Below are 13,930 nucleotides of genomic sequence, written 5' to 3'. Positions count from 1 at the left end.
ATATGCATGCCAAATATGTAAAGTGGCCATGTTCAATATTGAATTATTATCTCCCTTTTTAAAGTTTATTACTTCCCATAAATTTGTATTTTTTACCGTAGACCGTAAAGGATGACCTTGACCTTGACCTTTTACCACAATGTGTTTGTCAGAAACACAATTCAGCCTACTGCGCCGCTTTGATTTATTTAACACAAATATATACGTGGGCAGGTCAGATAACTATGTCCATTTAAAGCTTATTACTTCCCTTGACGTTGTTTTTTCTACCCTAGACCTTGCAGGATGATGTTTACCTTGAAATTTTACCACTCAAAATGTGCAGCTCCATGAGATACACATGCATGCCAAATATCAAGGTGCTATCTTCAATATTTAAAAAGTTATGGCCAATGTTAAGGTTTTAGCACGACGCCTACAGAGGACGGCGGACAACGAGCTGGCTATGACAATAGCTCGGGTTTTCTCCGAAAACAGCCTCGCTAAAAATACAATGATTCAAGGGTCGTAACTCAAGAGTGTCTTGGTCAATTTAGATGATTATCGAACTTGACCTAGATGTTATTGCCTTACACATTTTTATTAAGTTTGGTGAAGGTCTTATGACAATTGCTCGAGTTATTAAGTGGAAACGGGAAAAAACATTTTTTTACAATGATTCAAGGGTCATAACTCAAGAGTGTCTGGGTCAATTTGGATGATCGAACTTGACCTAGATGTTATTGCCTTACACATTTTCAGTGAAGTTTGGTGAAGATCTGATGACAATTGCTTGACTTATTGAGCGGAAACTTATCTGGACGGACAGACGGACGGCGAGAATGACGGACAAACTAACTAACGGACGGTGCAATTTTATTATGCCCTCAGAACCTATGTTCTGGGGGCATAAAAAGTGTCCTCAAGAGTGGTAACAAGCATAAAATGGCTACATGCATCACATGATGGACGACAGATATACCCTGATCACAATAGCTCACCTTCAGCATTTGTTTCCCAGGTGAGCTAAAAGTGTAAACTGTACACTGGCAACAAGCACACATTGTATGTAGAAGTAAATGTTTGCTTTTGATACCAACAATGTCAGGACAATTTGTTTAATGGACATGTTCATGGTGGATAAACAACAATTTTAAAGCACATTTTTATATGACACATATTCCAAAATGAAAGTATACATGGCAATAAAACAAGTGAAATAGCTTGACAAAATATATATTTTTAAAAAATGGTTTCATTTATGCCAAATCATAAAATGTGATGGATAAAATAATTTTTAAGACATGTGTCTTTTTTCATCTTTTCTTCGGAATATTAGTGTATCATTTTTCATTTTCAAACCTGGTTTCAAATTCTAGCAATGATAATATATTTAATAGCTCAAAAGAGAGTATAAACTATACAATACAAACACAACCAGGCAAAAACAATTGTAGAACAAAGTAATAGCACCTTTACACTATCACAGACATAATTGCACCTCAAATTGCCAACAATATCAACAATTTCCTAAGTTAAGTAAAAGAATCTTAAGGAGAATTAATTGTTTTAAAAGAAAAGCAAACAAATATGTGCAGTATGTATCAATACTCATACAAATTGTCTACTTCATATGCAGATGAATGCATATCCAACATGAATCAAACCAAAAAATACATGCATCATATAGTTTGTAGTAAGGTTAGGTAAAAGTAAATATCTTAAAACACAAATAAAAACAAAATAGATGTTTTATTTATGATAATGTTTGTTAAAATTAGGATTTTTTAAGACAATAAATCAAGTGGTTCCCATAAAACGTGTGCAATTAATGTAATATACAACAAATTCTTTAAAGTACAAGGAAAGTTTAATCACTTTATTGTAAATCACAAACATATTCAAAAGGTAGATATGATATATAAAAGAAATTAAGTTTAAAGTTTTAATATATATATATATAGTTAAATTTAAGACCTTATTTGAGTACATAATAAACTCATATGTATGATGATTACTATGTAACTTCAACAGTTTCATCACAAACCTTACATAATCAGCAAGAATAACAATTAATTAAATCTTTATAAAAAACTAAAAGAAAATAAAACAACAAATATACATGTATATGTATTCAAACTGAAGTGGAACTTATCATCCTAACGTAAATTTAATAAAATATTAAGGGACTGATATTAAGATATTAAAAGACATGTCGGCATTAATAGTTCTCATATCAGATATGCTGACCACTATCAAATAACCTAAAGATCAAGCACAGAAATGTATGAACAGTGAACTGCACCTGGGCCAGTTTTCACACAGCTCTTACCGGGTAAATGAAATCTTAACTTAAGTTATATATACAATATAAAAAAGTGAAACTCCAGCTGCTGGAGCAGTATTGCATTCTCATTATATACAATAATTGGTCCTTTATCTAAGGCAAGTGACCAAATGCCAAAACAGTACAAAACAGCACAATACAAAACAACATAAACACATATAAGGATAAAGCTGGGGTCACCGTCTTGGAACGGTAAATGCAAAGCATTGGGGGTTTAAACCGGTTTTAGAGCCCTCAACCTCACACTTGGCCCAGCAATATTCATGATACATTTACTTGTAAAAAAACATTAACCTCATAGAATTGCAACTCAAATTAAACAATAATAAAAGGGAATTAAAACGCATTCAATTTAATTACCATTTAATTACTTAATGGTAGGAAATGACCAGAGCAACAGAGTTACAACTTTTTGAGGAACGATGAAATGAAACCACGAACAAGTGTCAACTACATCCCTTCTTTTAAAAAAAAGATTTAAGAATATAGCATCATAAAATTAACATTTTAGATCATCATCGCGCAAATACAGGAAGAAGCAGCAATAATGGGTGTAACAAATCATATTACATAGCTTGGTTGTTTATGTGACTGCTAAAAAATAAATCAAACAAGAAACGCCAGTCAGAGAAAAAAAATATAATACAATTGAACGCTATAAACCCAATGACCTATGCATGAAGATTAAAAAAGTGACAGTGTCGTATATATATATAGAAGCGATGACATCGAAAAAATCAATGTAGTCAAGAACAGTGAAAGTGTATCGAATGACACAATTGAGAAGCGATGACACAACATGAAAAAAATCCAGGGGTAGTACTGTAAAATTGAATTACCAATAAAACCAGCTTAGGGGATTAAATATTTACGAATCAAACATATAAAATGGTCATTCCATTAACAATTCCAAATTTTAAGAGAAGAAAGATATAGTGAATCGAAAACCAACAAGCATGTGTTAACATCATATACTTTTGACAAAAATGAGTTAATTAAATTGAAAAGTTTAATATAAACATTTTCTTTAAGATATTTTAATTTGCGAACACGCTTCAAAACATCTCCATAAACTGATGGGTGGGAAATTCAATTAGTTAAATACCATTTTAAAGAAATATTATATTTTGAAATTAAATCACCATACTTTGAGTGAAATTTAGCGAATTTACTTCTTAGGTTATGATACATAACAAGAGTTCCGCGGTCGGAGATGACCGCATTGAAGCCGGATTTTTGATTTAAATGACAGGAAAGTACCTTTCGTGTTTTTGTCAATGCAATACTTAAATTACTGAAATATTGTTCAAAGGTCAAAATGAAATGAAGTACTTTTCAAGGCATGAGCAAACCTTGTGTTATGTTTTGAATGCATGCATATACATGAACAACAATAACATTTAAGGTCACAAATATGAACTTGAATTGACATTTAACATTTTTACCTACCAAAGTTATAAGAACTTTAACATTTTTACATTCAAGGTCACAGTGACCTTGACCTTAGAATGAATGACCTTGAAATGACCAGTGGTCATCTAAGTGTGCTTGCAAACCTTCATGTCAAGTTTGAAGACTCTATGTCCAAGCATACCAAAGTTATAACAATTTTAACATTTTAACATTTAAGGTCACAGTGACCTTGACCTTCAAATGAATGACATTGAAATGACCAGTGGTCATCTTCTAGTACTGGCCAATCTTTATTTCAAGTTTGAAGACTCTAGGTACAAGCATACCAAAGTTATAACATGAAATAAGAACTTTAACATTTTTACATTCAAGGTCACAGTGACCTTGACCTTCAAATGAATGACCTTGAAATGTCCAGTGGTTACTTACTAGTTCTGGCCAACCTTCATGTCAAGTTTCAAGACTCTAGGTCCAAGCATACCAAAGTTATAACAACTTTAACATTTTTACATTCAAGGTCACAGTGACCTTGACCTTCAAATGAATGACCTTGAAATGTCCAGTGGTTACTTACTAGTTCTGGCCAACCTTCATGTCAAGTTTCAAGACTCTAGGTCCAAGCATACCAAAGTTATAACAACTTTAACATTTTTATATTGAAGGTCACAGTGACCTTCACCTTCAAATGAATGACCTTGAAATGACCAGTGGTCATCTGTTAATCCTGGCCAACCTTCATGTCAAGTTTGAAGACTCTAGGTCCAAGCATACCAAAGTTATACCATGAAATAAGAACTTTAACATTTTTACATTCAAGGTCACAGTGACCTTGACCTTCAAATGAATGACCTTGAAATGACCAGTGGTTACTAACTAGTTATGGCCAACCTTCATGTCAAGTTTCAAGACTCTAGGTCCAAGCATACCAAAGTTATAACAACTTTAACATTTTTTATATTGAAGGTCACAGTGACCTTGACCTTCAAATGAATGACCTTAAAATGACCAGTGGTCATCTGTTAATCCTGGCCAACCTTCATGTCAAGTTTGAAGACTCTAGGTCCAAGCATACCAAAGTTATACCATGAAATAAGAACTTTAACATTTTCGAGCACGCCGCCACCCCGCCCGCCCGCCCGCCCCCCCCGCCCGCCCGACAACATCAATCTATAAGCCGAGATTTTTTCGAAAAAAATCCGGCTAAAAACTTGTTTTAGCAATTTCTTTGTTAATATACGATTACGATCATTAAAATCTTTTATACATGAACATGCTCTGGCATAACGTACCAACTGCGAAATGTAAATACCATAGGATAGACCTTTAGGGATGTTACCATCTAGGAACAGAAAATTCAAAATTTCAAAGTAAAAGTCGTCGCGTTTGTCGCATAAACTTGTCTTAATCAAATTATTATAAATAGTAAGATGTAAGTCTAAATACGCAGCATCTTTTATTAGATTGACATGATCTTATTAAGACAAGTTTGTTCGGGTAGATTTTGTGAATATATTGTTCAAAGAATGGGTTATCTACATTAAGTATGTTATCAATGTACCTACTAGTTAGGTTAAAACGTTGAATCAAATCTAGTTGTTTAGTTTTCGATAATTCTAACATAAAATCACTTTCATAACAATATAAAAAAAGATCAGCTATAAGTGGCACACAATTAGTACAAGTTATATTTAAGACTTAAATAATCCAATGTTTTCAGATCACAAAATAATGGAAGTGTTTAATCATTTCAGCGATATTTTTCAGGGTTAAAATAAATGCAAATACAAGGAAGCTCAGTTGCACCAGGAGATATGGACCAGCCATGATAATGACATTCAAAGACTTTAACTGTCTACAAAATTGCAGTTCAAAAAATGTTTCCATACGCGTAATGATTGCAGTACAGCTTACATTTTCAGTCATTGCACAAAACATATTGCCAGGAATCACATTGTTCCAATTCAATAAAGTCATAAATACCTGGGTCTGATTCAAGTGACTTCCCATTTTAATACACATAAGCCATGACCTTGAAGATCTAGTTCAACCAATTTCCGGATCAACAGTTAAAAAATGCCATAACTTTGAAATTCCAAAACACTTGGTAAAAGAGCATCGATGTAACCCGTTAAAAAAAGTCATTCCTTTCAACTAAAAATCGAGTTCAAATGGCATCCAAGTTGTTGTTGTTGATGTTCACCCCCGAGGTGGGAACCTGTACAGCCACAAAAAGGCTGGATGATTCCACGGGAACAACCCTGGCTGACGGGGTCATGGCCTGATGGGTCACCTTCCTCACTGGTGCAGTACACATGGGGCAACTGTTCTTGTGATGCAACCATTTTACGAGGCAGCTGTCAGAAAAAATAATGATTTCTGAATTTCGTTGATGCTGTTGTATGTAAAATAAGTGTTATATGAAATTGAACTTGGTGTCAAACAAAATGTCAAAATACAAAGATTTTCGTGTGTTTTTTTTTTAAATTTAAATTAAATTGGGATTCTTTTTATCCCAAAAAAAAACAACAAGTAACAAGACTATCGCCAAGCAATATATGACCCCGACCGGCTCCACCATTGTCAGAAATTCCACCATTGTCAGATTTTTTGTATATATTTGTTGCCATAGCAACCAGAATTTTTGACGTAGGAACAAAATGAAATGACATGCATAATGTCCATATTGCCATCTATCCATGTATCAAGTTTCATGAAAAAATATGAAGATCTTTCAAAGTTATAGCAGAATCCAGAAAACCACCATTTTCAGCAGCATTTCTAGTCTATTTGTTGCTATAGCAACCATAATTTTTGATGTGAGAACAAAATGAAATGACGTACATAGTGTCCGTATTGTCATCTATCCATGTTTCAAGTTTCATGAAAAAAATGAAGAACTTTTTAAGTTATTGCAGGATCCAGAAAAGTGTGACTGACTGACAGACGGAGTGCAAACCATAAGTCCCCTCCGGTGAAACCGGTAGGGGACAAAAACATAAACATGTATTTCTTTACTTTGTTAAAATGGTACAACTTGACATTTTTATATGAAGATATTGCACACTTAAGTACACATTATAAAATAAACTAGACACAATGGTTAAAATTGCCCAACAACACAGAAACAATATTTCCATCGTTGACTACTGCATAAATATATAATTGTTAGCATAAGCATTGCTGTCATTTTAATTAAAATAAACAAAAACTGAAAAAACTATGCTAGGGAAACATTTGGGCCTTGCTCTGTTCAAAGGGGTTTAATGCATGTGCATAAAGTGTCGTCCCAGATTAGCCAGTGCAGTCCGCACAGGCTAATCATGGACGACACTTTCCGTTTAAACTGGATTTTTGCTAAGAAGAGACTATCTTTAAACAACAATACAATAAAACCTGAAAATCTGAGACGACACTTTACGCACATATATTAAATCCCCTTTTCACAGACCACGACCCATTTCGTAACTCTACAACCATTGTTCACTGATCCTTAGAAGACAAAAACAAAGAACTTACTTGAAATGAAACTGATGCTGACAAGAACAGATTGCTATGTTTTCCTTGACCTTGAACTCATCTAAACACACTGGGCATGTCTAAAATAAACAATGTGTGTCACAGGATGTGACATATGAATCAGAAATATATTCTCGTCATGGGGAGTACTTGACACATGCTATCGTCTGTATGGTCCTATGATAATCATTTTAAATGATATAAGATTTGAGCCTTGATCTGTGGAAAAGGGGTTTAATGCATGTGCATAAAGTGTCGTCCCAGATAAGCCTGTGCAGTCTGCGTAGGCTAATCATGGAAAAACAATTTCCGCTTTTATGATATTTTCTGTTCAAAGAAAGGTTCTTCTTAGCAAATATCAAGTTTAGGCAGAAAGTGTCATCACTGATTAGCCTGGGCAGACTGCACAGGCTAGTCTGGGACGACTGTTTATGCACATGCATTAAACCCCTTTTTCACAGAGCACCTCCATTTCTATAAGACATTAAAATACACAAAACATTCAAAGTTCAAATTGAGAAGTACCTATATTCAAGCATCCATGAGGCTGTTGGAGGTTAGCTCAATCAATTTTCTTGTTCTCAAAAGAGTTACATGCACTTTACCTTTTAAGCAAGCTGTTTGTAATGTTTTTTCAGCAATCAATGAATTCAGTTTTTTTTATTTGCAAAATATCCTAAGAGACACATAAATATGTATACTAACAGCATCCTTTACTGTTGAACTTGACTCAATGTGCTCCATATGCATACAAAAATGATGATGTTGTACAATTTATATATGCTTGCATCGCAATAGCTCAATTTGTTCTCAATAATATTAAGCCAATACCATTTTTGAACATTTAGTATCAGTGACCTTGACCTTGAATAAACCCATCCAATGCCCAATCCCTGGCGAAGAGTAAGCCATGTTGACAGTTTTATTACAAATGTTCAATATATTTTCAGGTTATCAATAACAACAAAGGAAAGAGTATTCCAACAAGAGCACAGCATAATGGGTGCTACACTCGGCTGCGAAAGCTTGTAAGAATTTTTCCTTTTTTTTTAGAGGTCACAGTGACCTTGACCTTTGACCTAGTAACCCAACAAGAGATGTGTTCATCAGAAACACAATGCCCCCTACTGTGCCACTTTGAAATAAAATTTCTATTTATCATTTGGCAGGTATAGAAATCATCTCCCTTTAAAGCTTATTACTTCCCTTGGATTTTGTCTAATCCAACCGGGGGGGGGGGGGGGTCTGTAGACAGTCAAAAAAGACCAAGTCAGACATCACTGACAAAGTTTATCAAAGATATCATAGCCAGAGTTCATCATGTATCTATGGACATAAGTCAACAGGTATATAATGAACACTTCTATTAACAACTAATTACATGAAAGAAATGATGATTATATCATTTAAAAAAAACTTTGACAAATCAATCATTTGAGTTATAAATAAACTAAAGCAATTAATCTGTACAGTAATTGTGAAAAGAACTTCAATTCTTGGTCAGGAAATATATAATATGAGATTAATAATTATATAAATTACTTCCCTTGAAAATAATTGTCTCTAACAAATCTCTATTTCTAGTAGCAAATAATTAAAAGCCACTACCGTGACTGTATATTCACCACTCAAAATGTGCAGCTCCATGAGATACACATGCATGCCAAATATATAAAAAGGCTATGTTCAATATTGAATAATTATCTCCCATTAAAGCTAATTCCTTCCCTTAAATGTGTATTTTTTTACCGTAGACCTTGAAGGATGACCTTGACGTTGACCTTTTACCACAATGTGTTTGTCAGAAACACAATGACGCCTACTGCGCCGCTTTGATTTATTTAACAAAAATATATACGTGGGCAGGTCGGCGGACGACGAGCTGGCTATGACTATAGCTCGGGTTTTCTCCGAAAACAGCCGAGCTAATAACAAAATAATACTCAAACTATAGTTAGAATTTAAATAGTCTTCAAGTAATTCTTTTGAATATTTCAGCATATAAATACCTGTTGCAATTCCTAGTCCAAACATACAGTTCTTAACACTTACTCAAAACTTGTTGCATTATCATTATTTTTGTTAATTTCAGCACAAAATGCAATACTTACATCATTTCTTATATTCTTCTTCTTTGGAGAAAATGCAATCTGTAATTAAAGAATACAGCCTTAGAGAATGAATATACACTTATTACTTGAGTAATAAAGAAACTTTATAACTTACAACCTTTGATTGTGGTACAAGTATTTTTCCAGAATGTCCATTTCAAGAAATAACATGCCAGCAACATCATTTGTTAAAAATTTAAACACACTAAATGGAAATTATTGTATGTTTTTTTTATTTATTTAATCGATTATAAAGATTTCAGATTTATATGGCAACTATGATTTATTAAGTGCTACAACCATGGGAAAGGAATTAAACAATAATTAATAAAATTAATGTAGAGAGTCACAAGTTATGTATAACAGAATTCATATTTTTTACCCCAGCCTATAATATCAATTTAAGAACCTCTAATTTCTAATTAATGCACAATAGTAGTTCTATCAAATACCGCACACAGTAAACCTTCTAGCACGTCTAACATGAGTTAAATGTAATACCAGTACTATGTTCACTTTAATAAGCAAGGAACTGACGTTTCCCATATTTGAATATGAGATGTGTGTGTTTGTGTGTGTGTTTGTGTGTGCGGGGGGGGGGGGGGGGCCATGGCAATAATGTCCCTACACAAGATATATGTGCAGGCTGGAAATTGTATGTGTAATATGGGATCATTTATTGTCCTGTACGCTCTATCGACTGAGCCAGTTGCTCATGATTCACATTTATCATCCAAACATTTTGTTTTATTTTTAATCTATTTATATCATTCATTTAGATGTCATCATTTGAACTATGTGAGAAATATTTTTGGTCTTGACAATGCACATACAATATATTTCATATTGGACGGTCCGAGTTTAGCCAAATATTTCAGAGTCTACTCTGAAAGTATCCTTCATAAAAATCTGAATGTAGGACATTTGCCCCTTGGGACATCTGCCCCTTCATGAAATCAGGACTAAACAGACATCTGCCCCTTCACTAAAATTCTTAAGGTGGATATTTGCCCCTTCACTCAATTTTCTCAAGGTGGACATTTGCCCCTTCACTCAATTTCTCAAGGTGGACATTTGCCCCTTCGGACATTAGCCCCTCTATTGCATAAATAATAAACATTGTTTTTTATCATTATCTTTATTTACTTATTTTCATACATGCATGAAAATAATAAACACGGGCAAGTTGGACGCTTGTAGCATTCCAAAGAGGAGTGCAAATGTCCACCTTGAGAATTTTAGTGAAGGGGCAGATGTCAACCTTCAATATTGCAAAAGTTATTGCATATGTTAAACTTGGGGCAAACAAACACACAAACAAACCAACAGAAAGGGCAAAAAAATATGTCCACCACTTAAGTGGTGGGGGACATAAAAACAGCCCTATTGCAGAGCTGCAAAAAGGCATGTAACTAAACAAAAAATACTTAAAATGACTATCTACATGTAAATGATCTCTTGGGCTTATTTCATGAGACTAATCACTACCATATCAGAATGTTGTAAACACTTGCGACCTTTTGCAGACTAGGCGTTCAACTGAGTATAACAGATGTGTTTTGTTTAAATACACACATGTATATCGCTGTTAAATTTTGCAAATAACCTAATATTAGTGCATGCAATTATGTAAAAAAAATGTTTAAACTTAAACATATAATGCCATCACAAAAGTATGTAATGACCTTACATTTTTGTAACCTCTTTCTTTCAGAGCACCCCTTTTCAATCTGAAATAAAATACATACATTAAGCAGAGTTTAGAAATATCAATTAAATAAATGTAACAATTAAATAGACAGAATATTGGGTCAACCAAAATTATTATGTTTTGTGCTGCGTTTTGTATGCTATTTTCATCAGTACTTATTGCAAAGTTGACTTGTTTATATTTGTTAGAAGACTCTTCAGCAAATTTAGTTCACACTGATAAAATCTGTACAAAACGGTTTTACAGTGAGACAAAGTCCTGCTCAGCATTTGGCGATCTCAGACATTAGCTTTTTCATAAATTTAAAGCATCTTGAGAATTGTTTTTATTCTGAATCCATAAAACACTCTAAAGGGCTTACTCTGCCATTCACCAATTTTGTTAATTGCTACAAAAAAAATTCAGCATAAGAACTGTATAATCACCCATAAAACATCAAAAAATAATAAGATTCCAGACATAAAAAGGTAAATTTGGCCAGGGTGAGCCTAGACCTGATATTATGAGTCGCGTTCTGAGAAAACTGGGCATAATGCATATGCGTAATGTGTCGTCCCAGATTAGCCTGTGCAGTCCACACAGGCTAATCAGGGACGACACTTTCCGCTTATATGACATTTTTCGTTTAAATTAAGTCTTTTCTTAGCAAAAATCCAATTTAGGCGGAAAGTGTCGTCCCTGATTAGCCTGTGTGAACTGCACAGGCTAATCTGGGACGACACTTTACGCACATGCATTATGCCCAGTTTTCTCAGAACATGACTCTCAAATACTTACTTCCACATATAACAGCAGAGGGCAAGGCTAATCATCACCATGAACAACCCAATACCAAACAGTGGCAGGGAGATTTTCCCCGGGAAATCCATTCATGCAGCTAGATCACATTCCACACCTGAAACAAGATGATATATAAGCCTGGGAAAACTGGACCTATCTCTTGATCACTTTGATACGTATTTTGACGCATTTGTGGGCCCTTAGAAAGTTAGTTTAATTAAAGGACTTTCTAACTAGATTCAAATTTTAATGGCTTTATTTCCAACCCTTAGATACTGATGAGTAGCAAACAGCAAATAACCTCAACATACTGTGCAAACACTTTCAGCTTTTATAGTCACTTTCAGCTTGTTTACCGTAATTACTCAAAGTTTTCGGACACTCAAAGTTTTCCGACACCCCCTTTTTGGCCGATATAACTATTTTTCACGACACCTAATTTTTGGACATGCGTATTTTCCTCTATAATTAATGACTCTTAATTTTCGGACAGTATATTTTACAACACTATTTTACCAGATTTCGGCACTGTATTCCCTTATCTTGTGACACCTCGAGCATGGGTTTTTACAAACAAATTAAGGTCATAAAACCTGGGAGACAAGTGCCTGAGGGCAATAGACCATAACATTTGCATAATTAGGTAATATATACCGGTAGAAAACAATCGCTTCACCCACATAATTTTAAATGATATCTTCCTATTAAGAAAGCAGTATGTTTATAATGTTTTTACTTTGTTGTTCTGTATCATTTCATGCAAGAGTTAGCAAAGCTGTGAAGTTGTATTTTTTTCAAAGCAGGAAACACTAGTGTGCATTGATTTATTGCTTTTATTTCAATACAATAATATTTTTCGGGCATTAAATTGTTGTCTCTAAATTTTTGGACACCTGTAATATTTTTATATTTCCCGTATCTAAATTTTCTGACACGAACATTTTTTATTATTTATAAGTGTCCGAAAACTAAGAGTAATTACGGTAGTAAGTCTCCAGTTATAGATAAAATCCAGTTTAGGCCAAAAGTGTTGTCTCTAATTAGCTTTTTCAGACAGCACAGGCTCATCTGGGACCACATTATAAGCACATGCATTAAGTCCTGTTTTCCCAGATGCAGGCTCAAATAAATAATGGTATTTACGTAAGTGGAGTGCATAAGAATAAACCTAAAACTAGATATGTGTCACAGACAGGCACTGATTCCCCCACAACAAGATAAGTAGAAACAGACAAATCAAATATATATTCAGCAGTTGACAAATGTCGAAGGGCCTAAATTCTGCACAAAACTGGTCGCAACCATAGTAACATTCAAGGCAATCATCTCAAATATTAAGGTAATACAGCTGTGAAAGGTTATTTGCAAGGCTGTTAAAAAGATGTTTAAGACAATATTTCAGGTCAATATATTCAATAGGGAAAAACAGGCAAAGGGCCATAATCCTACCAAAACTTGCACCACACCTAGTTCCTTACCATCAGCTCTAGAGGAAGGTAAACTGTGAAAAGTTGAGCTAGATCAACAAGTAGTTAAAGAGCAGTTGAAAGCACAAAAGTTTGGGATTAAATGTTAAATACCAGGGCAGTTCAAAAAAGGACCATATTGCCGCCAAAACCTTCTCGAGCCATAATTCCGCCTTCTATGATCATCTTCACATGAAAGACGATCCACTCATAAGTTACGCCCAAAAACATATCATCCTAGACCTAGGCTATACCTTACCTTACCTATACCATCAAACAGTGCTTGATGTTTTGGGGGGAGATCTAAATAATGCTCTCACAGCGGGGATCAAAATGGTGACCGCTTGGTCGCTAAGCGCACACCAAATCCATAAGCCGCAAAGACGTTGCTTATTTAAATACCAGCAGTCCTAAATTTCGAAATCCTTGTTAAAGCAAGCTGTTGACATGATTTCAGTCTACTGCATCACTTAACATAAATGAAATATGGTATATTCTACCCCCTTATTCAGGAAATCATTCCTCAACAATTCTTGCAGACCAAATGTCAGAGAGGTAGTTCAAGCACATCATAGCTAGATATATGCAGAGAGATTCACTTAATTAC

General features: G+C 34.3%; 1 protein-coding gene and 1 long non-coding RNA gene across 10 annotated transcripts in view; both read right to left on the bottom strand.

Moving 5' to 3' along the window:
• Window positions 1–1,083: 1,083 nt before the first annotated feature.
• Window positions 1,084–4,855, bottom strand: LOC127842507 (uncharacterized). The gene is made up of 2 exons (XR_008031673.1): window positions 4,735–4,855; window positions 1,084–4,433 (listed from the first exon to the last, which is right to left on the bottom strand). It is a non-coding gene; the product is annotated as an uncharacterized LOC127842507 (long non-coding RNA).
• A 43-nt stretch (window positions 4,856–4,898) lies between these two features.
• LOC127842542 (RING finger protein 122-like) overlaps window positions 4,899–13,930 on the bottom strand; it is a 44,164-nt gene continuing 35,132 nt past the window's right edge. For all 9 annotated transcript variants that reach the window (XM_052372086.1, XM_052372083.1, XM_052372084.1 and 6 more), the window contains exons 2-6: window positions 11,855–11,972; window positions 11,057–11,096; window positions 9,367–9,405; window positions 7,256–7,335; window positions 4,899–6,093 (exon numbers count right to left, since the gene is read on the bottom strand). In XM_052372086.1, the coding sequence (XP_052228046.1) occupies window positions 5,904–6,093; window positions 7,256–7,335; window positions 9,367–9,405; window positions 11,057–11,096; window positions 11,855–11,946 (441 nt within the window). In that variant the 5' untranslated portion in view covers window positions 11,947–11,972 and the 3' untranslated portion in view covers window positions 4,899–5,903. The remainder of the gene's footprint in view (window positions 6,094–7,255; window positions 7,336–9,366; window positions 9,406–11,056; window positions 11,097–11,854; window positions 11,973–13,930) is intronic.

The sequence above is a fragment of the Dreissena polymorpha genome, chromosome 8 (genome assembly GCF_020536995.1).
Source record: "Dreissena polymorpha isolate Duluth1 chromosome 8, UMN_Dpol_1.0, whole genome shotgun sequence".
NCBI classification, from domain to species: domain Eukaryota; kingdom Metazoa; phylum Mollusca; class Bivalvia; order Myida; family Dreissenidae; genus Dreissena; species Dreissena polymorpha.
Note: the sequence above shows the minus strand (reverse complement) of the source record. Positions and strands in the feature narration are given on the sequence as shown.